This window comes from Aethalodelphis obliquidens, unplaced genomic scaffold, assembly GCF_003676395.1.
Source record: "Aethalodelphis obliquidens isolate GAN/ISIS:26980383/991018 unplaced genomic scaffold, ASM367639v1 scaffold8, whole genome shotgun sequence".
Taxonomy (NCBI): Eukaryota; Metazoa; Chordata; class Mammalia; order Artiodactyla; family Delphinidae; genus Aethalodelphis; species Aethalodelphis obliquidens.
This window is the reverse complement of record NW_020837952.1, coordinates 6,363,864-6,385,519: the sequence shown is the minus strand read 5'-3', so window position 1 is coordinate 6,385,519 and position 21,656 is coordinate 6,363,864. Positions and strand designations below refer to the sequence as shown.

Sequence of the window (21,656 nt, the reverse complement as noted above, 5' to 3'; positions counted from 1 at the left end):
GAGTAGGCCTATCAGGAGACAGAGAAAGAAGCATATAGTGGTAGCTATCCACTGCTGAGGGACAGAGAAAAGGGGCGGTCTACCTCACACACTAAAGGTTTTTATTTGACAGACAAGAAGCTGCAAAACGTTGGCATTTTTATTCAGACGTATAAAAACAAAACAAAAAAACTTCAGGGCTAACAACAGATACCCCCAGTTTCCCATCCATGGGGACAGAAGTCTGAAGCTGGGTCCTCTTTCTATGCCACCTGGAAGCTTCCCACTACTGGATGAGAATAGCTCCTAAAAGTGGCTCTTGGGACCACTGTGAATCCGTCCCTTGGGTGGAGATCATATACAGCACATGTAGGTTATGGTTTACACAGAGATGCCCAGTTATTTTTCCTTCTGACCACCCCCTACTCCCACCTTCTGAGATAGGAAGTCTGGGTGTAGGAGCAGGCTGTAGTTGCTGGAGTTAGACTTGATTCAGTGCAAAAACAAGAAGACAATGCCCCTTCAAGGGCTCTGACTTATATATCAGTTTTCCTTGATACTTTACAGTAAGAGCACATGCATTGGAAAATCTTGAATCCGGACCTGCTATTTGATTTACTTAATCTCTTTAAGGCTCAGTTTCCTTATTTGTAAAATGGGATAATACCTAGCATACAGAATTGGTGTCAAGGATTAAGTTAGATAATGTTGGTAAAGTTTAGCATGATGCTCGACACATAGTAAATGCTCAGTTAATAGTAATCATTAATATCTACTCCCAACCTCTTCACAAGATTTTAAGCTTCTCATTTTTTCTAGGGGGTTAAGGGTCACAAGCCAAAATTTTGCTTTCCCCTGCCAGGTTTCCCCCTTTCCTCTTCCTTCGAAGTCTGATGGGCAACAAAGGCACACTTTAAAGCCTAGTCTCAACAAGTCAGAGTCTAAGAGAAAGGGACATGGGGAGTAATCCTTCATATCGCCAGGGAGTTCCCCCAAGGAAGTTGAGGAATGGGACTGGGAAAGCACATAAAATAGGGAAAACCATCTCCTTTCCTGGGTTTGGGAAAGAGAAAAAGTGCAAAGCTGGCTAATACCACAAGAATTTTGTGTCCGAGTGTTTAAGGCCTCCAAAGGTTGATTGGAATTGTCTAGGACTAGGGAAATGGGGCTGAGATCTGTGAGGGAGACAGACTAAGGAGAAGAGGGGTACCCTCCAGAGGCACTAGCTGCCATCAGATGCTCCCTGAGTACCTCAGTGAGCAGGGGTTATGTTCTCTGGGCATTAGCCTTGGGGAAAAGCCGGCTATGCCAGTAATCGGGGTTATCAAAGGCAGAGTCAGTGGCTTCTAAACTACGTAGAGTTTTGAGGCGGGCATAATGGACCTGGGGGCCATGGTGTACAGGCCCCTGGAAAGCTCTCATTTCTTCATACCCTTGCTCAGCTGCTGGGCAGGCCTCCATGGCTGCATAATCCCCCCCAGGACCTCCTCCACCACGTCGCCGATTCATATATTCATAATCTTCATCCGGAGTTGTGCTGGCGTTGGGCATGGTGGGCACGGGGTTGAGCGGGCAACTCTGTGTGCTGCCCAGGGAAGCACTGAGGTCTGATCCCACATCCATGTACTCGTAACCCAGCTCCTCAAGGGAACTTGGCCTAGGGGGACGAGATGAACTGCACTTTCTCCTCCGGTTCATGTATTCATACTCGTCGTCGTCATCTTCTTCTTCAGTACCCAGGACAGAACTGAGACCCACTGAAGAAAGGGTGTCTTCCCGGGAGGAGGTACCTGAGGGTTGAGAAGAGAGGCTAGGTATGTGGTATTACTTCATTGTAATAGGCAGTGAGGAGTGGGGGAGTCTTAGGAAAAAATGAATAGGGAGGGATATGATCAGAGAAGACAGAAGGATCAAGAGGAGCCTGTGGAAGGAGGATTAGAGAAAGATTTGAGGAAAGCGCTACAGAAAGTCAGGCACCTTTGAGGTGTGCATCTGGCATGACATAACCATTGACATCCTCTTCCTCTAACCCTGGTGGGGACTGTGGGGTGACAGGAGTAAGCAGGCTGTGGCGCTGGGAATGGTAGGCACTGTCTCCTCGTGGCCGTGGGCTCCGGCTCCGGCTTCTACACATGGATACCTTCTCCTGGAGCTCGGCCTCAGAGCCTGTCACATGGCCCTCCGATGACTCTGATGCCAGGCGTCCCCGTGGCACTGGGTGCAGAGAGGCTGGACGGTGGCACCGTTCACTACACCCACGAACTGCAGACTTCTAAGGAGGAAAATAATACGTGGAGATTTACACAGAAATGAGGGAAGAAGAGAGATTTGTTTAGAAGGAGCTTGGGCCGTTCAGTGCCTTCTGTTTTGTAGGACACTGATTAAACCTCAGAGGTTTTTAAAGTCTCCCACACTACCCCTATCAATCCTAAGACACTGCCACCCAGCCTCTTGGCATCCTCTTAAAGAGACAGACCTTACCTGGGCAGCCTCCCCAAGATTCCCCTGGTTCATAGGCATATATCCCGATGATGGACTTACAAGGCTCTGGCTCTAGGATGAAACAAGTGAGGAAGAAGTTTAGATTAAGAGAGAAATCTACTCACCACAGCGGCCTTTGAATAGTTAATAGGGACATCTGTGGGATTCGTGAGGGCGCAGGTGTACAGAGGGCTTAGGGTGCAGAAAGTCTTGGGAAACTGGAAAATCTTACCCCACGTGGCCGAGTAAGTGTTCCAAGTGGCAGGCTAAGGGCAGAGCCTAGTGTGGTTGCCAAGTTCTCCTCCTCTGCCTCCAACTCCAGGTCTAGGTCTAGTTCTGGCTCCAGCTCTACTTCCTCCAGTTCCTTGTTTGTTAGAGCAGGGGGCTCTGCCCCAGGCGGAATTCCAGGCCCACTCTCTCTCTGTGAGGGCAGGTGGTTGATTGTTAAGGTACATCCTGGTTCCAGCCAAGTTCCCTTTTCTCTAGATCTCCTTGGCACCTCCTAATCTCCACTCACCTTTATGACCAGGTACCGTGGTGGGTCTCGGGCCATCCTGGTGAACTCATTGGCTAGTTCTTTAAAGGTTGGGCGAATGTTCTCATCAATCATCCAACCTGGGGGTAAGATGTAGGAAGGAGAGCGATAAGAGGGGAGTGGAGTAGGGAGGGAAGCTACTTAGAAAATGGCTGACGCTTTGTTCCCTCATCTTTGTGTGGGGAGCCTGACATCCACGTAGATGCCATTGGCATCAATAATGTGGAGAGTGCTTAGTGTTTATTGGGTGGAGACCGTTTGGGGCATGCACCGCTGTCCTGGGTATTCACTTTTCATCACTGAGCATTGTTTATCTATGCTTTTTAGGTTTTCAGTCCAATGAAGCAATAATGGAGTAAAAAAAAAAAAAGGCTGAAATCAGCAGGTAACTCACACTTGACCATGACCATGTAGACGTCAATGGTACAGATCTGGGGCTGTGCCAACCGCTCCCCCTTCTCCAGCAGATCTGGTACTTCAGCCAGTCGCAGCCCTGCATAGGGCTCTGCCCCAAAGGTCATCAGCTCCCAAACTGTCACTCCTGGTATAGGAAGACATGACTAGTTGATGGCAAAATAGTAGACATGGGCATGCAGATGAAGAGAAGGCAGAACTTGATCTGACCCAGGATCTGAAGGGCTTAGAGATTCTAAGAAAGGGTCTCAAAAGGCATCTTTGGAATTTGGACCAGTGATGGTATGGTGGGCATCCAGATGGACTGACCATAGCTCCAGACGTCACTCTGGTGTGTGTATTTCCCAAAGTGGATACTCTCGAGGGCCATCCACTTAATTGGAGTCTGGGGGATTAAAGACAAAGGTGTCACCAGCTGATTTCCACACATTTTCTTAGCATTTCTAAACCCATGTTCTCCGTCGTTCTTTGCTGCTCTCTAAACTTTTATTTCTGGCATCTCCAGGTTCTTCTCCTTGGACTAACCCTGCAGCATCTGCTGGCCTCTCAAAGAGACCACAGAGTACTTCCCGTCCCCATGCTTCACTCCACCCCTGCCTCCTTACCCAGCCTTTGTGTCACCTTACCTTGGTCTCACTGTGCAGTAGCTGCTTATCATCAGGGGGCAGCAAGTCAGCAACCCCAAAATCTGCCACCTGAACCTGACTAGGTGATTTCAGTAGCACATTTCGGGCAGCCAGGTTCCTGTGCACCATACCATGTTCCTCAAGGTAGTACATTCCCTATAGGGAAGGAAGTATTCTCAAGGTTGGGGAAATTGGTCCTTGAGCTTCAGAATCACCTCAAACCCTAAGGCACCTCTCAACACTTGAACCTCCTGGTCCCCTCCCTGTGGGCCCACAGGCAGTTTCATCTTAGAACTCCTCCAGTCTCCTCTCACCTTGGCAATTTGTACTCCCCAGTTGAGCAGCAGCTGTGGCCCCAGTGCCCCACGGTGTTGTCTCACATGATCCAGCAGGGAGCCCAGAGGCAGGTACTGAGTGATGAGCTGCAGAGATGACCCTGGGCACAGTCCCAGCAGCCGTACAATGTGGGCATGGTCGAGGCTGCCAATGGCCAGCATATGCTAAGAGACACAAGAAGGGTCATCCTGGGAACAAACAGGGTCACATAAAACCAGACCAGGGCTCCCCCAACATTCGAAGACATCAACATGGCTAACACGGTATCTGCTAACACGAGACCGTGCTGCTACATAATCGTATCTAATATCAGCCCTCTCCTAGTGGCACACAGAACACCCTGCCTTCACTTACGTCCGTCACAGCTTGAAAACTTTGCCGTCCACTCTTGTCCTCAATGACTTTAATGCAGACTGGAATCTTGATCGATTCACCCTCAGGAATCCACACTCCCTGGGAAATTTTGGGCAGGAGTCAGCCTAAGGTCATTCTCCCCAGGATAGTCCTGTCTCTGAATCTTTCCCTCCTTTGCCCTAGATCCTTTTCCCACCTCCCCAGACTTCCTGTGGGCCACTCACTTTGTGCACAGTTCCGAAGACGCCCGAGCCCAGCACTTTAAGCTTCTTCAGCTCTGTTTCCTTGAAGATTCTGGCCGAGACTTTGTTAGCCTTCTCACTGGGATCCAGAGGCTCTACGCTCTGGAACAGATGGAAAGGAGGTACTCAGGAAAGCCCACTCCCGTGTCCCTCTCCAACCCCCTCCCCAGAGGTGGATGCCAAGAGCAGCAAAGCCCAAAGGGGTGGGAGCAGGAAGAGGAATGTCTCTAGTCTTGGAAAGCATTGCAGGCATATGGGGGAATAAAAGACCTGAGGATTGAGGAAGTCGTTTGTGTTCATGAGACCAGAAATCAAGAGGGTCAGGTTTTCCCTTTGTTGGGAGAGAGTTGGTAATACTATCACCTTGAGTACTTTTATACAATTCTCTCTGTTTTTCAAAGCACTTTCACATACATCATCCCCTTTTACCCTTACAGCCACCTTGTAAGGATGAATGTTGTTATTTCCTCTGTATACATGCATAAACTGAGGCACAGAGAAGGAAGCTAACTTCTTCAAAGTCATACGGCAAATTAATGGCAAAATCAGGACTAGAATTCATGTCTCCCATTTCTCTGGCCAGAGTCCTTTCTAATGGACCATACTACCTCCTTGAAGAAAGGGATCAAAGCTCTGGGGAAGGAAGAGGATCTTAAAGGGTGATAGTATAGGGTATGTTTCAAGGGTAAGCTAGGCACTCACCTCACCCCGTTCCAAGTAGCGCCTCATAGCCCTCTTATTCTGAATCCGGCGCCCACGCCAATAGAGAAAAGTGCTGCCCAGGATCAGGAAAATCACTGCCAATCCTACTACCACTGTTAAAGCCATTGCCAGATGGGTTTTGCTGTGGGACAGAGAAGCCCAGAATTATCCTGGGTCTACACTTCCCTTACAAATGTCATTTACACCTGTACTAAAGGTATAGCGCAGATCTGGGGCAAGAAGTTAACATTCACATCTACATATATCCTTGAGCAATATGAAGGGGTTAACCTCAATCTCCACCCCAAGACTACTGCAAGTTAATCTTAGGAAGGGAAGACCAGAAGCCTGGATTCTTGTGTCCCCAGGTCCAGTGATAGTAGCCTGTATATAGAGGGCCAGAATGAATAGAGACTTAATCTTCCCAGGAGGTAACGGCCCTTCCCCAAATATTCCCAGCTCCCTAAATCTCCAAGCCCACCATACCTGATCAGTGCCAGTGTTTGGCCTAAACAGTCTTGTAGCTCTGGTCCCTTACACCTGGAGAAGAAAGTCACCTCCTTAAATGGGAGCTTGGTAAACTTCCACAGGAAGCTCAATTCCAACACTCTCAATGTACATTGTTTCAGACCCTACCATGTCATCCCATCCTGAAGCCCAAAGCATATCCCAAGACATGGCTCCCATCTCTGGCTCACCAATCCTCCCTGAGTCCCTCTCTTGAATGAAACTCCCCTGAGCTGAGGTTATTCCAGGTTCCCCAAATTGTAGCGTCATTTTGTGCTGTTACTGAGTTTCCCTTTCTCCAGTCCTTCACTACACAGCTGGGAGTGGTTCTTAAGTCATAGTTCCTTCTTTCTTTCTGCTCTCCTCACCATCTTCTTTCCCTATAGTTCTGTACTCTTACCCCTCTGCCAACACCCTTTTATCATCCCATCACTGACCCCTGGGTGCAGTTCTCATGACAGGGCCGACATTCATTCTGAGCATCTGGGTACTTGTAGATGGGGCCCTTGGCACCGAGGACTCCAAAGGGGCAGCTGCTCACACAGTGGGGCCCATCTCGAAAATGGGCACACTGGGCACAAGCATCAGAGCCCTGGGTGGAAGAGAGAAGGTCAGGAAGTATGGTATTCCAAGATCAATTCCACACTTCCCAACAAGAACTAGCCCAGCCATTTAGGATCCTCCATTCACAGACCCTAGCATTATCTGACCTCCCTGTGCCTCTCTATGGCCTTGAAATTTGGCCATATCATTCCCTAGACCCTCCAGTGTTGCCCCGCCCTCTCTCCCTTAGAGATCCTGGTGCTGCTACTGTACCGAGCCATTGCACGTGGTAGTGCCCTCCATGGGTTGGCATTCCGGGTGGCAGGAAAAGCATTCAGCTTCATGGGCAAACTCACGAGGCTCCCTGCAGTGGGGGGCCGGGGGTAAAGGGAGGTGGGTCACTTCCAAGGCCTGACCTTTATGCTCTGATCTCCCAACCACAGGGCCTCCTACCTAATTCCCACCAAGGCATATACAGAAAGTTGTCTAAAGGCTTTCAGGTGCCACGTGAACAGCTCCATCCCTTGGGTCCATCCCCCAACCCCTTCTTGACTCTCCCCCCTCACTGTACCCATTCAGAAAGTTGCAGTGGGTCACACAGACACCTCCTCGGCTGTAGTTTCGGCAAGATAGGCACTGACTGGGGCCTGGGCCCCAGCATCCCCCAGAGGAGCACAGTGGGTCACACACTTTGCCTTCTGCCACTGGAAAGGAAGGGGTGGGTTAGGAGGAGTCTGAGGTCTCCTAACAAGCCTTTTCCTGAACTCTTGCTCATTACTGCTTCCAGCCTAATGTCCCCCTCTCCTTGGCTCTGTCCCCCATCCCTACTCCCACTTGCAGGGCAGAGCAGCCCTTATACCCCTCTCCTGCCTGATTCCACCGCCCCGTCCGTGGGCCCTTTCCCTCACCGCAGTCTCTGCGGGGCCGATTATGCTTGATGTCCAGTCTCTCTTCCGAAGGCCCCCGAAGCAGCCTGGTCCAGTTCAAAGAATGGTGGTAGCAGAGCTGTCGATTGGCACTTATGTAGATACGCCCAGCACTAATTTCTTTCAAGGATCGGAGGCCCAGAGATGTTACATTCAAGTTCTTCATGATCAACAGTGAGAAGCCCCGGCTGAGAACAAGGAGACTGGATGAGAGGGGAGACTACAGAGGAAAACCTGAGCACGCAGTGGATTCATTTCCATTCAACAAATTTGCTCTGGGCTAATCAACCCACTGAGAGGGACTCCCCCCTCCTTTAGCCTTTGCCCCATCAAACTCCCACTGTATGAGACCATGCCTTGTATTTCACTCAAGGATGCCTGAGAAACTGGGTTCTTTGCCTGGAGATGCGACGACCTCCACACCCCTTACTCACTTGTAGAGGCTTCGGCCCCCAATGGTCGTCAGGTTGGAAAAGACACTGAAGTTGTGCATGTGGGGAGGCCAGGACTGGATGTTCAGGTAACCTGAGGGGTTGGAGAGGGGCACATGAGTGGGGAGCCTCTCCCCTTCCTTCCTCAGGTTTGCCCGGTCCCTCCCCTGACGCCTGGCACATGATTTTCTCAAGTGGTATACTCAGTAAGGGCAGGCTCGCCTCCCATTCACCTGTGATCTCCCGCACTGTCCGGAAGACATTGAGCTTCTCAGGGTCCAGAGCAGGAATCTTGTGCCAGGGGTCTCTGAGGAGAACAGTAAAAACCAGTCAACAAGGTAGAGGCATAACCAAGTAGCAGTGAGCACGCCTAGCCTCAGAACTTAGTTTCCAAACAGCGTTCTCCACTAAAAGGAAACAGGACTCTTGGGAGAAATGGCTGAGGCAGGAGAAATATAACATGAGCCTACAGCATCCTGTGCAAAAAAGTAAGGAAATGCTCAAAGAATGAGGGGTATAAGCCCAAAGAACACAGGAGCCATCATGAAGGGGCCCCACAATGAACAGACCAAGGACAACTGGAATGATGATTGTAAGAGACTCTGAAATGTTGACTAAAACAAGTATCCACACAGATTAAACACACAAACAAGTAAGTAAATAAACAGGAAGGGAAGGCTCTCCCTCACACGAGAATGCCTACAAATAAATACAGGAGGAATAATGGAGTTAGAAAATCATCATTTGGCAATTCTCATAAAAACTGCTTCAGGCAAATATCTCCCCACAAGATACTTATTAATTGCAAAGGGAAAATAGTAACTTTACAGTAGAAAAGCTGGCAGACGCCCCCTTAACCAAGTGACCAGAGGCATCATCACCAATGATGGAACAAATCAACATCATGTGCCTCCTTGATACTTTGCACTGAGAATACAACTGTAGTATTCCTATCAAAATGCATAACTTGAAGCTAAGTGTGAGGCAACATTAGATAAACCCCAACTGAGGAACACACTACCAATCACCTGACCTGTACTCTATCAGCAATGTCAAGGTCATGACCTGTGACAGATTAAAGGAGACTGAAAAGACACCAAATGTAAATGTGTGATCCAGGACATGAGCAAGACTATTAGCGAAATGTGATTAAGGTCTGTAGATTAGATAACATTTTGTATCAATGCTAATTTCCCGATTTAAACAATTGTACTATGGTTTTGTAAGAAAATGTTCTTGTTTTCAAGGAATACACACTGAAATGTGTATTTCAGTGGGGTGAGGGGACACCATGTCTGGAAATTTACCTTCAAGTGGTTCAGAAAAACAAGAGCATGTATATATAGTGTGTGTGGTGTGTAGAGACAGAAATGATAAACATGTGGTACATTGGTAACATTTGGGGGATCTGAATAAAGAGTGTATGGGAAATCTTTATACCATTTTTTGCAACTTTAGATCTAAAATTTTGTCCAAAGTAGACAGGTGGCCCTAACGTTTCACACACACACTCACACACACACACACACTCACTCACTCACTCACTCACTCACTGTAAATGCTGTCCTGTGGATTAGAATGTCCCTTTGCTCTTTGTGGCTCCAAACCAAGAAGCAGAACTAGGGGAAACAGCTGGAAGTCATGAGACAGATTTTTATCCAATTTAAGTAAGAACATTTAGAAACCTTTAAGAAGGAGGACACAACGTCCCTGTCCCTTGCCACTCAGCTGGCTGGATTGCTTAGGGGTATCTGAGGGGATTCAAGCCCTGGCTGGGCAGTTAAGCACTGTCAGGTCCTTTGTGGCCTCTAAGATTTTATGATCTAGATTCCTGATCAGCTCCACATACGAAGGCTTGAACCAATGCAATGAACTGTGAGCAGGTGGATGGGGTGGGGGATCAGGGGATGAAAGCAGAATCTCTAACCCATTGAGGCCGGTGATAAGAAAGTCCAGGTTGCCCAGGATCTTGGTGCAGTTCACAAATCCATCAATGTTGCTCGAGTCCACAGTCTGGAAGCGGCTCCCAGAGCCCGTCCCCTCACAAGCTGTAAACACAGAAGAGGCTCACTGGGGAGGGGGTGTGGGGGGTGGAGTCTGAGTAGGCTCAGGGGAAAGGGTATCTCTTCACCAACTCCTTACCATCTCTTACTCACCTTTGGGGCACAGACCCCCACAAGGTTCACATATCTTGAGTCCATTTTTATCTACTTCCATTTTGTCAGGAGGACAAGCCCTGACACAAGATGTTTGATCCACCACAAAGTTATCTAGGAGGGAGGAGGGCACCATTAGAGATGAGGGAGGAACACTGCCAACTACCAACTAACTGAACCTCCTTCCTCCTGCTCTGCACTGCATTTGCTCCAATCGACCACCCGAGGTTCCTTAAGTGCTGTCTCATGGATTAGAAAGGCCCTTTGCTCTTTGGATCCAAAGAGCAGAGCTAGGAGCAATTGCTGGAAGTCATGGGGAGATAGATGCGGGAACGGGACATAGGGGTCATTCATTAGGGGTGACTAGATGATCACAACCAATTGCCCTCTATATCCTCTATTAACCACCCAACTTGATCCATTTTGCCTCCTAAAATTTCATCTAAAATCCTCGTTCCACTACCATTGTTCCTTCCCTTCAGACACTTACGGGGACAGCTGGCTACACAAACTCCTCCATACTGATACTTGGTGTGGGGATTGGGTTCCAGCTGGAAAGTTAGCTTGTTGTAGACAAGAGGCTGTGGACACTGGCGTACACAGGCTCCACTGTCATTGAAGAGCCGGCAGGCCTAGGAACACAGAAGGCTCATAAGACTCATGTTACATATGGACCCCTACTTCCTCCCCAAAGCCCACATCCCATTTCAGAACAGGCAAGCGGTGGTAACAGTACGTACAAAGCAGTCTGTGTCCTGAGGGCCCGAGCAGCCCCCTGCACACTCGTCGTGGCAGCACTGGTTGGGGTTCGGCCCAAAGCAGTGACCATTACACTGAGGGGCACAGATGGTCTTGGTCACTACGGACGGAGAGAAAGCACAGCTGTCAGGGCTCACAGGACTGTATTCTGAGGCTATCTCTCACCCTCTTGCCTTAGAGGCTCATCGCTACCCCCTGTCGACACAGGCTGGGGTGGGCAAGGATATGAAAGTGTATATGAGTTTGAAGTCTTTAAAATGAAGTAAACCCACGTGTCTGGCAGTCTTCTGGTCCAGGACCCCAGCATCGCCCCTTGCAGACCTCATGACAGGGGGGACCTGGTTGGGAGGGAAAGTAGCACAAGCGGCTGTCAGAAAGGCTTGCTCAGATCAACAGGGTATGATGTCAGCACACAGGCACCCAGTCCCGGGAAGCGAAGAGCCAGGGCAGCATCCCTCCTTACCCCAGCGGAGCTGGGCTGGGCTCAAGTGAACCTGTCAGCAAGGGGTGGAGCCGCGCCTCCACACCACCCACAGGGCAGCTGAGGGGAGGGCCCGGGGCACATGCCTCACTCAGCCCAGTCCCAACCCAGGAATTTGGTTCTTCTTGGCAAACTGAACCCAGTAGGAATATGTGTGAGTGAGTGGACAGGGAGTGGCAGACTGCGGTCAGGGCTAGGTAGGTTCTAAGAAGCAACGATGTAGGAGTGGAAAGAGAAATGGATGTGCAGTCCAGAGACCTGGCTTCCCACTCAGAGCACAGAGTTCTTTAGCCCCTTTCCTTCACACGCTGCTTCTGCGGTTCGGGTTCTAGGGGACTGACCTGCTCCCTCCTGGCAGGCTCCTTGGGTTAGAGCCCAAGGTTTGTTCAGTGGCAGCTGGGTTCACATTAGGGACATACTGATGAGGGGAAAGGAGTCACTCTGGTTGGGTGGGGGCAAGGGGGCAGTCTTGATCATGGCCACTCACAGGTCCTGCCATTGTCCTTCACCACTATCTCGGCTTCTCGGTCCCGCACGATGTCCCTCCAGTCAACTGTGTCCATGTGACAAAGTTTATCATTCTTCTCAATGTAAACGCCCCCTGACAGAATCTCTGAGGTAGGGAAGAGAAGTGCCGGGGTCAAGGGCTAGTCAGGGAAGTCCTCCTTCTCCCTGCCTCCCCACCAGTCTGAGCAGAGGACATGGGCAGGCGGATATGTCCAATTAAATCCAAACTGCAGAGGAGGCGCGCCTTGTAAGAGGAGCAGGCCAAAAGAAAGTCCTTCCCCCTCAGACACCTGTCCAGATCCGGTTTAGCGAGTTGGGGAGGGGAAGGGAAAGAAGGAGAGTAGATCCCTGACTCAAATCCACACCTCCCCACCCCCGTGTGCCCTACCTGTGTGTTTTTCAACTGACTGGGACAGGCAGAATCAGAAGGTGGCCAGGTGGTATTTAACCCCTCTAGTCCTCCAGCTTGGGGCGACTTGTGAGGGCGGGAGGGAGGATTCCCATTCCCAGGGAAGGAGGGACATCAAGGGACACTGTACTCGGAAGTTAGAAGAATGTGTAACAGCCTCAGCTCCAACTCCAGCCCCACCAGGACATAAGGACCCTCCCTGGGGACAGATGCCTCAGCTCCCTGTTAGGGCCCTCTATCATTTAAGGAGGAGTGGACCTTTAGACCGTGGTGGTCAAGGTGGTGGGCAGGTTGAACGGGGGTACTTAGAGGGAGCAGTCTTGGGTCATCATCAAAGAGGCACCTGTCAGCAGGTTGGCTGAGGGGCAGGCCTGGAAGGAATCATCAGGAACTGACCAGTGAGCTGAGTAAAGCGGAGCTGGCGCAGAGCATGGCTGGAGTTGGTGTTGTAGTTCAACATGACAAAGATGGCAAACTTCCCATCGTAGACCTGGGTCCCCCGCACCACTCGGAGGTTGGGCAGTGGCAGCGTAGAGAACTCATTCATGGCCACAAGGACGTAGCCGGTCACTTCTCGGATCCACTGTGATGGAGCAGATCGTGTGGGTGAGAGGGAGAGTGGGGCAAGAAGTGTCAATCCGCTTTCCCTCCCTAAGGCACTGAGGAAGCTCTAGCTCCTCTAATTTTTTCCAAGTCCTGTTTTGGAGTAGGGAGTAGCAGGCGCCACACGACTTCTGCAAGTGAAGACAAGCTGTAGAAATAACCGAGGAATTCTAGGCTCCTAGCCTTTCCTTCTCAGGGCTCCTCAGGCCAGGAGGGTCCTTGCTTATCCCTTCCCTCACCTCCTCAGGTGCCTCTTGGTCCCTGGTGCAGAACCCCACGTGCCCCTGCCCCCTTCTCAGGGCCAGCCCCTGTGCATCCCTGGCTACAGCGACCAGTCCACAGGCCCCAGATTCCAATCATTGCCCCATAAACACACTGGCTTGGATCTTAGGAACCATGGAGTCTTAGGAATGCTCAACTCCAGCCCTGAGGACAGGAAAGAGGCTTCTGTAGGGAGGACAAGGGGGAAGAGGTCGAGGAAGGAGGTCGGCACTCTAACCTGCAGGAAGGAGAGGTCAGCATTGTGTCCTGTGAGCACGATCTCCAGGTTCCCCATCACCACCTCACACCTCTCGTAGAGCTTGTACAATGTCTGGTACTGGTTCTCGGCATCGCCGGTCACACTCAGCCCATTCAGAGTCCCAGGGCACACTGTTCCAAGTGGAGGTAAGAATGGCAGAGGCCTGGACACAAGTTTTCGGCCCTGTCCCCCAGGACCACCCCTTGGTTGCCCTCTTCCAGTAACATTTAGCACGATCAGAGGCAGCTGCCTCCAAGCCTCCGCCCTAGAGGCAGATGCCAAGGCCAGACTGAGAGCCTCAACTTCCTCTTTTCCCAGAATCCTTTCACTGCCCCCTGAACAGGAAGGTGAAAGATTGCCTTTTCCCACCTGGGCCTCCTCTGTGCCTCTACTGGGTACTACTTTAGATGCTAAGGAGTTAATCAAGGAGGATGTGGGGTTGTTTTCCCCTCCCTAGAAAGAAGTTAGAAAAGGACCACAGCTTGGTTACCCTCCTCTTCCCTCCCCCGCTCCAACCAGGGCACTTCTCTACCCCCATCCTGCCTCTCTAGGTCCTGGAATAAATATCTCTTTGGGGCAGCACACAGCCCCTATTGTGTCTACTGAGGGTGGGATGGGGGCAGAGGGCGGGGGCAGTGCCTGGGGCCACGGTACGGCCCACAATGAGGCGATTCTATTTAGGAGGAGGGGGCTGCCCCACCCTGTCCCCAGACACCCTGTCCTCAGCCGCTGGCCCCCTCTCTCCCCTCAAGCCTTGGGCTCAGACGAGTGACCTCACTGGCAGGGGGCCTCTGGTGGTGGTGTGGGGGGCTCAGTGTGAGCTCTGTCTATAAAGCTGGAAGATAGGGAGCTGACTGCCCACCTCGCACCCCCTTCATCAACTCTGGCTTTCCTCTCACTCTGCTCCCCGTCCCAGCCCACTCCAGCTCCCTCAGCATCACACTTTCCAGCCCTAGAGTATTTTTCAGCAAATACAGAGAAGCCGGATGGAAACAGCAGCCGACTGCCTCCATTCTAAGCCTTCTACCCAATTTCATCGTCAGAGGAGATTCATTAAGAAGCCTTCCAGGGCTTCCCTGGTGGCGCAGTGGTTGAGAATCTGCCTGCCAATGCAGGGGACACGGGTTCGAGCCCCGGTCTGGGAAGATCCCACATGCCGTGGAGCAACTGGGCCCGTGAGCCATGGCCGCTGAGCCTGCGCATCCGGAGCCTGTGCTCCGCAACAAGAGAGGCCGCGATAGTGAGAGGCCCGCGCACCGCGATGAAGAGTGGCCCCCATTTGCCGCAACTAGAGAAAGCCCTTGCCCAGAAAACGAAGACCCAACACAGCCAAAAATAAATAAATTAATTAATAATAATTTAAAAAAAGAATGCTTCCAACATGGCACTCTCACTCACATTAGGGACAGCCTAGACTCGAGGTACATGAGGCATGTCAGTCTTGGGGGTTCACTTTACTTTGTAAGTATGGAGGACATAGGGGCTATGGGAAATGTTGGACCCTGAAGCCCTCCCTACAACTTGTCTCTCCTCTGGCTCAGTGAAAGACCGTGGGGAGGGGGGTAGATACCACCTGTCCCAGCCACCCTTCCCTGAGGCAGTGGCAGCCTAGTGGGAGGCAGGAGTGAATGGAGGGAGGGAGATTGGTGAGGCCCCAACCCCTCCTCCCTGATGCACCCCTAGTCTGACCACCTGACCTTTGAAGGGCTCCCATTCCCGATCACACCCCATGAAGGGAAAGGGGTGAGCTAGACCCAGCAGAGGGGTAAACAGGCTGGGAGCTCCCAGAGGAGCCTGGGAACTCTAGGATCCTTGGGTTGAAAACGAAACGACTAGGAGGTTAGTCGTTTCTGGAACAGCGCCACCCCAACCCCCTTCCTGGCAGGACACCCCCTCTTCCAAGTCAAGGCGCCAACCCTTCTCCCCAGATAAGGGAGCCACGATTTCTGCACAGGGAAGTGAGGTGTGGGCGTGTACACACACACACACACACACACACACACACACACACACACACGCGCGCGCGCACACACACACACACACACGTACACATACACAGCTCCCCTACTGGCCCAGAAATCTACACTGGTTCTGTCCTTGGGTTTCCTTATTTGGAAGGATTTCAGGTGGCCCCGTCCATTCCACCTGCCCATATGTGTTTGTGCAAACTTTGTGTCTGTGCTTGGGAGGCTACAGTGTTCGAGATCCCAGTTCCCTGCCACCCTGAGGGTAAAGTCCATATTACACAAATAGGAGCAAAGGGCTGGGTGGGAAGAGAGTATGAACAGCACCTCTGAGGAGGAACCAGGCAGCTTGGGGAGGAGAGGGGGGGTAGGGGAATTAGAAAGTCCCTGCTATACGCAGGGATTAGGGGCACAGGGAGGGCCAGTGGCACAGACCCCCCCCTTTGGTAAAGAGCACTGGGGTGGGTCACAGCAAGAATCTCCAGCCCCTCCTTAACCAGAGGCCTCCTCTCCAAAGTCCCCCACCCCCCATCACAGCCAGGACAAAGGGGCTATAGAAGGACTGAGACAGGGCCGGATGCCCAGAGGCTGCAGGATCCAGATAAAGGGTAAAGAGACCCAACCATGCCTGCCTCCTGTCTCCCTCAGGGAAGGTGGCCAGGATCTGGGACTCCTGGGTTCCCAGCTGAAGATTCCAGGGGTCTGGATGGGACAGTGATACACAGTCACTTTACTCAGTCTCTCCCACTCCAATCCCCAGACCCCCGCCCTCCACCAGCTGGGAGTGTTCACATCTCAAGATCCCAGGGTCTAAATTTAGGCCCAGCAACTGTGAGGGAAGCACAGGTGTTTCTCCCACTCCCACCCTGGGGAAGGGGCCCTGACTGTGCCAAACCCCAAGCCGAGATCTGGGGGGAGGGGAGGAAATCAACAGGGTTCCTCCAGTGCCAGCAACCCCAGCACCCCTCAGGTGTCCATGGTCCCAGAGACACCCCAAAGAGGTGGGCTCAGCTGGCATGGGAGTGGGAGGAGGAACAGAGGAGCAATCTGACTCTTGTCTAGACTGCTAGAGACAGCCAGACAATAAACAGAATGGGGGTGGGGGTGACTCTGGGCCTAAGAAGGACGCCCCACCCCAAGGACAGGGGGCTCAGAAGACAGGACAGGTGCCCTGTTGGCCCTCAGGTTGGCGAGAGAAAAGACAGAGAAATAGCGTCTGGAAGTCCTTGACCCTATAGCTCCTGGCTCAGTGCTTTGTACATAGTAGATGCTCAATAAGTATTAGTTGAATTGATCTGGGTCTTGACAAAAAAGTTTGGTCAAGTCGGGGACCAGCTAACTTTATTATTTTGAGAGAAAGAGGCCAGTCAGCCTCTGCGGGGCCTCTCACCCTGCTGTCACCTGGACTTGGCCCTTGGGTTAATCTCAGCTCTCCACAGGGCAGGCCCACTCACGGAAGAGGAGGTGCCTCTCTTGTTTTCCAACAGTAGACAACAACAACCTCCCCCCTTCCACAGCTCCGCCCTGCCGGCAAAACAACAAAACTGGAGGTTTTTGAGCCCCTGGGGGCAGGAGGTTGGGAACAAACCGAGAACCCCCCCTTCCCTGCCCCGCTCTTTCCAAGATCTCCACCTCCAATCATCCCCTCACGTTTACAGAATGGAGGTCCCAGCTCCCCTCCCTGCAGGGCCCCTCAGAAGTGTGAACTGTTTCGGCATCAGCCCTATCCGGAGAGACAAATCAGAGGGTCCGCGACACGGCAGGGAGGAGGTGGCCGGGGCAAGGTAGTGGTTCGGGAATCCCGTCCCCGCCCGGACCACGCCGAGAACCTGATCCTGACGGTCTCCGCCCAGGGGGCCCCAGCGCGCCGGGGCTCCGCACCCCCAGCCTCGCAGAGCCCGAGCTCCTGCCCCTGGCCTCCGGCACCCCGCGAATTTGTCTCGGAATCCCAGGTTCCGAGCCTGCCGGTGCTCCCGCACCGCTTACCTGCCTGCGAGTTGCCCACCTCGGAGCCCCGGGCCAGGCTGAGGAGGAAGCCCAGCACCTGCAGAGCCCCGTTCGCTCTCATGACTCCAGCGGAGAGTGAGGGGAGCCCAGCCCAATCCGGCCGGGGGGCGTCCCTGGACTAGGACATCTAAGCGGAGCCACCTGAGCCGCCGGAGACTTGGTAGCGGCGGCAGAGGAGGTTGCAAAGTGCAACCGGAGCCGGAGCCGGAGTTTGGGGCGGGATGGCAGGGGAGGGGTGTAGTCTGCAAGGGAGCGCAGGGGGAGGGGGTGAATCTCGGCCGCGCCCCCTCGGGCGCGAGGCTGGAGTAGCGATTGCTGGAGCCTCTGCGGCCCGCCCCGAGCGCGCCCCACGCCCCAGTGCCCGGCAACTTGGCCGCGCAGATCCAGGACGGGTCTCGCCCTAATTTTTCTCCGGGAGCTGAAGTAAGGGGAGGCCAAGATTCCAAACGCCCCCAAATGCTTCCAAAGGAGAAAGGTAATGGGGGTGGGGAGAGCGCTCCAAAGCCCGACCCCCTGCAAGTTGGCCTCGCCCACTAACCAAATCACTCAACTCCCCTAGCCGGTTGGGTCACTTGGGGGATTTTCCGTCTGAATGTGAATGCTTCTCTCCGAGTGTGTTTTTGAGGGGGAGGGTGTTTTTGCCGCCCGCTCAGGCCACCTCAGTTTCCCCGGAACCGCCTCGAAACCCCATAACTCATGCACCCTGCCGAGGAACCCGAGCCCCAGAGGCCGCGTGAAATTGCAGTGTCTCCGGCCGCTTCCTCCTCCAGACCCGGCGCCGGCCCGGCCTCTCCCGGGGATTTGGTTGGGGGGCGGGGGTGGCTTCCAGCCTGGGAACAGACCCCGAAGCCCGCCTTTTCACTTCCACTCCGGGAGGGGCTCCCGCACCTGTCGCCGTCCCCTCTGCTGCCCCCCAAGGCCGCCTGGGAGAACAGCTGCCTCCCCTTGCACACTGGGGTCGGACCGCGCCGTCGGGGCGGCCAGCGTTCCCACCACAGGCGCTCACTTTCCCAGGCCTTCCGGGCCCGGGCTGTCGCTGGAGAGGAGAAGGAGGGGGACGCGGAGAGGGCACTAGAGACTGCGTCCCCCAAAGGCATGAACCCTGGGCACCTCCAGCACTAGCTCCAGGATTCTGGCCAGAGGCGGTGGGGCGCACCGCGAGGGGCTGCCCCAAACCTAGCCAGACTCCAAGTGGATCCGACGGGCACCCCCTGGTGCCCAACCGGCGGCAGTGAGGCCCCACACGGCGTTGCATTCCGGATCTTGCCCAGAGAGCCTAATTATCTTCCCCGGAGTTTCAAGCCTGAAGACTTCGAGAACATTTTAACTTTGATTAAGAAAAATTCCACCTCTGACTCCGAGCAAAGATTACTGGCTAAAATTCTTTAAACTTGCTTTGTATCGATCTTCATCCTAGAGGGCCCATTCTCTGGGGAGGCTACCTCTCTGGAGGCTACCTTTGCCCTCTGGGTGTTGATCTTGCCCTGACCACTTACATAACAGTCATAATAGTAATAGCAACATTAACACATACATACATATACCACGTGGTTTTCAAGTGCTTCCTCAACTTAGAGAATGTTTCACTTAACATAAAAATTATGTGACCTAGGGGACTTCACTCTAGTTTACAGAACTGGAAATGTAGGACTACTCCAAGGTCATCCACCCGGTGACAATGCTGAGATGATCAGGTGATCAGAAGAAGGGACTCCGGCTTTTTGCTAGGATTTCATCTGTCACTCCGAGACTGGAGCTTCCCCTGCTCAGAATCAAACTGCCGTGATAACTGAGCTAACAGCACTTAAGGGGACTTTCATTTTATCACTCATCCACCTTGACTTAGTTAGTCTTCAGGCTCTGGTTCTGAAGGAGGAAACCCTCCTTAGTTTCTTTGTTTGTAGAGCAGTCATATTTACTTAAAGGTTGTCGTTTGTATTTACTGAGAAAAGACAGGGAGGTCTTCATTACTGAAAGCTAGCTGTATTTCTTCCTGTTATCACCAACCCTAACCCTCCCCTCCCCGACTAGATAGCCAGGTGTGCTTGCTGGTATCCATTCTTCAATACATTATGCTAAACATCAGGGATGTAAACATTGGATAAAGCTGACAAGTAAGGGGCCATCTCTGTTGGGTGCTGCTCTGACTCAATAAATGAAGGAAGGGAGGCTTTATTTACGAACGCTCTCTGCAGTTATCCAGCATCCCTTTATTTTTCCTTTGGTTCTTGTTTTATTGTGAAAAGTAATCAAAAGAAGACATCCTTATCTATCTCACACCAATCTGGCCAAATTACCTCCATCCTCACTTATGTATTCTGACTTCCATCTTGTTACAGTGAATTGTCATTGCTGCTATTTAAGCTAACTGTCACTCTCCCATTCCCATCCCTCACCCCACCCTCACCCCGACCCTCCAGTTCTACACCTCAGTCCATTTCTTTAATTAATTAATTTATTTATTTATTTTTGGCTGCATTGGGTCTTCGTTGCTGCACCTGGCCTCTTTAGTTGTGGTGAGCGGGGGCTATACTTTGTTGCAGTGCGCGGGCTTCTCATTGCTGTGGCTTCTCTTGTTCCGGAGCTTGGGCTGTAGGCACGTGGGCTTCAGTAGTTGTGGCACGCGGACTCAGTAGTTATGGCATGCGGGCTCTAGAGTGCAGGATCAGTAGTGGTGGCGCACGGACTTAGTTGCTCCGCGGCATGTGGGATCTTCTGGGACCAGAGCTCGAACCCATGTCCCCTGCACCAGCAGGCGGATTCTTAACCACTGAGCCACCAGGGAAGCCCCGTCAGTCCATTTCTTCTTGTCTTTTTCCTGTATTATCCCCTTTCTCCTGTATTATCAATTTTTCTCTCTACTAGATCATTCCTATTAGCATACAAGTGTGCTGTAATATCTACCATCTTAAAAAAATAAAACAAAACAAACTTTCTCTGACCACGCCCCTCGTGGCCTTCTAGTCCTTTGCTCCTAACTGCTGCAAGATACTCTATTGTGGGAATCCCTATCCTTTATTTGTTCACTACTCCAATGATTGCCTCCAGCTTCCTGCTACCACAAGCGATGCTGCAATAAATATCCTTGTACGCACATGTCTGCTTTGTTTCTGTGATAATTTCTTCTGCATATTGAGCTCCACAGTCTCTGGAATGTCACACCATTAATAGTGGGATTTCTGTATCCCAACCTTCTTGCCAATACTTGACGTTATTTTTATTTATTTATTTTTGGCTGCGTTGGGTCTTCATTGCTGCCCGCGGGGCTTTCTCTAGTTGTGGCTCTCAGGGGCTGCTCTTCCTTGCTGAGTGCAGGCTTCTCATTGCAGTGGCTTCTCTGGAGCACGGGCTTTAGGCACACAGGCTTCAATAGTTGTGGTATGTGGGTTCAGTAGTTGTGGCACACGGACTTAGTTTCTCCATGGCATGTGGGATCTTCCCGAGTCAGGACTCGAACCCGTGTCCCCTACATTGGCAGGCAGATTCTTAACCACTGCACCACCAGGGAAGTCCTGGACATTACTCAAATTTCCAAGTTGCCATGAATTAAAAATACCTCATTGCCACACACACACACACACACACACAAAGGGCTTCCCTAGTGGCGCAGTGGTTGAGAGTCCGCCTGCCGATGCAGGGGACGTGGATTCGTGCCCCGGTCCGGAAAGATCCCACATGCCGCGAAGCAGCTGGGCCCGTGAGCCATGGCCGCTGAGCCTGCGCGTCCGGAGCCTGTGCTCCGCAACAGGGGAGGCCACAACAGTGGGAGGCCCACATACAACAACAACAACAACAACAAAAAAAAAATCTCATTGCATTTCTTTAATGTGTTTGAACATCTCAAATTTTTTCTTACTTTTGGTTTTCCTTTTATGAATTGCCTATTCATTTTCCTTTGCCTATTTTTCTTTTTTTCTTTTTTTTTTTTTTTTGCGGTACGCAGGCCTCTCACTGTTGTGGCCTCTCACGTTGCGGAGCACGGGCTCCGGACGCGCAGGCTCAGCACAGGCCTAGCCACTCCGCGGCATGTGGGATCTTCCCAGACCGGGGCATGAACCCGTGTCCCCTGCATCGGCAGGCGGACTCTCAACCACTGCGCCACCAGGGAAGCCCTCCTTTGTCTATTTTTCTATTGAGATTCCCATTTAAAAAAATTGATTTGTAGCAGTTTATT

The 21,656-nt window shown here is 52.0% G+C and overlaps 1 protein-coding gene across 2 annotated transcripts; it reads right to left on the bottom strand.

The window, feature by feature from the left end:
- Nucleotides 1–121: 121 nt before the first annotated feature.
- Nucleotides 122–17,672, bottom strand: ERBB3 (erb-b2 receptor tyrosine kinase 3). Of its 2 annotated transcripts, XM_027106611.1 has the most exons (28): nucleotides 17,462–17,672; nucleotides 13,491–13,642; nucleotides 12,785–12,971; nucleotides 11,960–12,085; nucleotides 11,264–11,329; nucleotides 10,973–11,091; nucleotides 10,723–10,864; nucleotides 10,233–10,346; nucleotides 10,004–10,124; nucleotides 8,310–8,383; nucleotides 8,080–8,170; nucleotides 7,628–7,833; nucleotides 7,291–7,423; nucleotides 6,993–7,083; nucleotides 6,614–6,768; nucleotides 6,156–6,209; nucleotides 5,670–5,811; nucleotides 4,950–5,069; nucleotides 4,726–4,824; nucleotides 4,350–4,535; nucleotides 4,036–4,191; nucleotides 3,719–3,794; nucleotides 3,390–3,536; nucleotides 2,978–3,075; nucleotides 2,693–2,881; nucleotides 2,461–2,532; nucleotides 1,957–2,251; nucleotides 122–1,769 (listed from the first exon to the last, which is right to left on the bottom strand). In XM_027106611.1, the coding sequence occupies exons 1-28, from the start codon at nucleotides 17,541–17,543 to the stop codon at nucleotides 1,246–1,248; spliced, it is 4,017 nt and encodes a 1,338-aa protein (XP_026962412.1). In that variant the 5' UTR covers nucleotides 17,544–17,672; the 3' UTR covers nucleotides 122–1,245. The 2 variants fall into 2 exon arrangements, with proteins under 2 accessions (XP_026962412.1, XP_026962413.1); XM_027106612.1 differs by lacking the exon at nucleotides 13,491–13,642 and having other exon boundaries at nucleotides 17,462–17,590.
- Nucleotides 17,673–21,656: the final 3,984 nt, after the last annotated feature.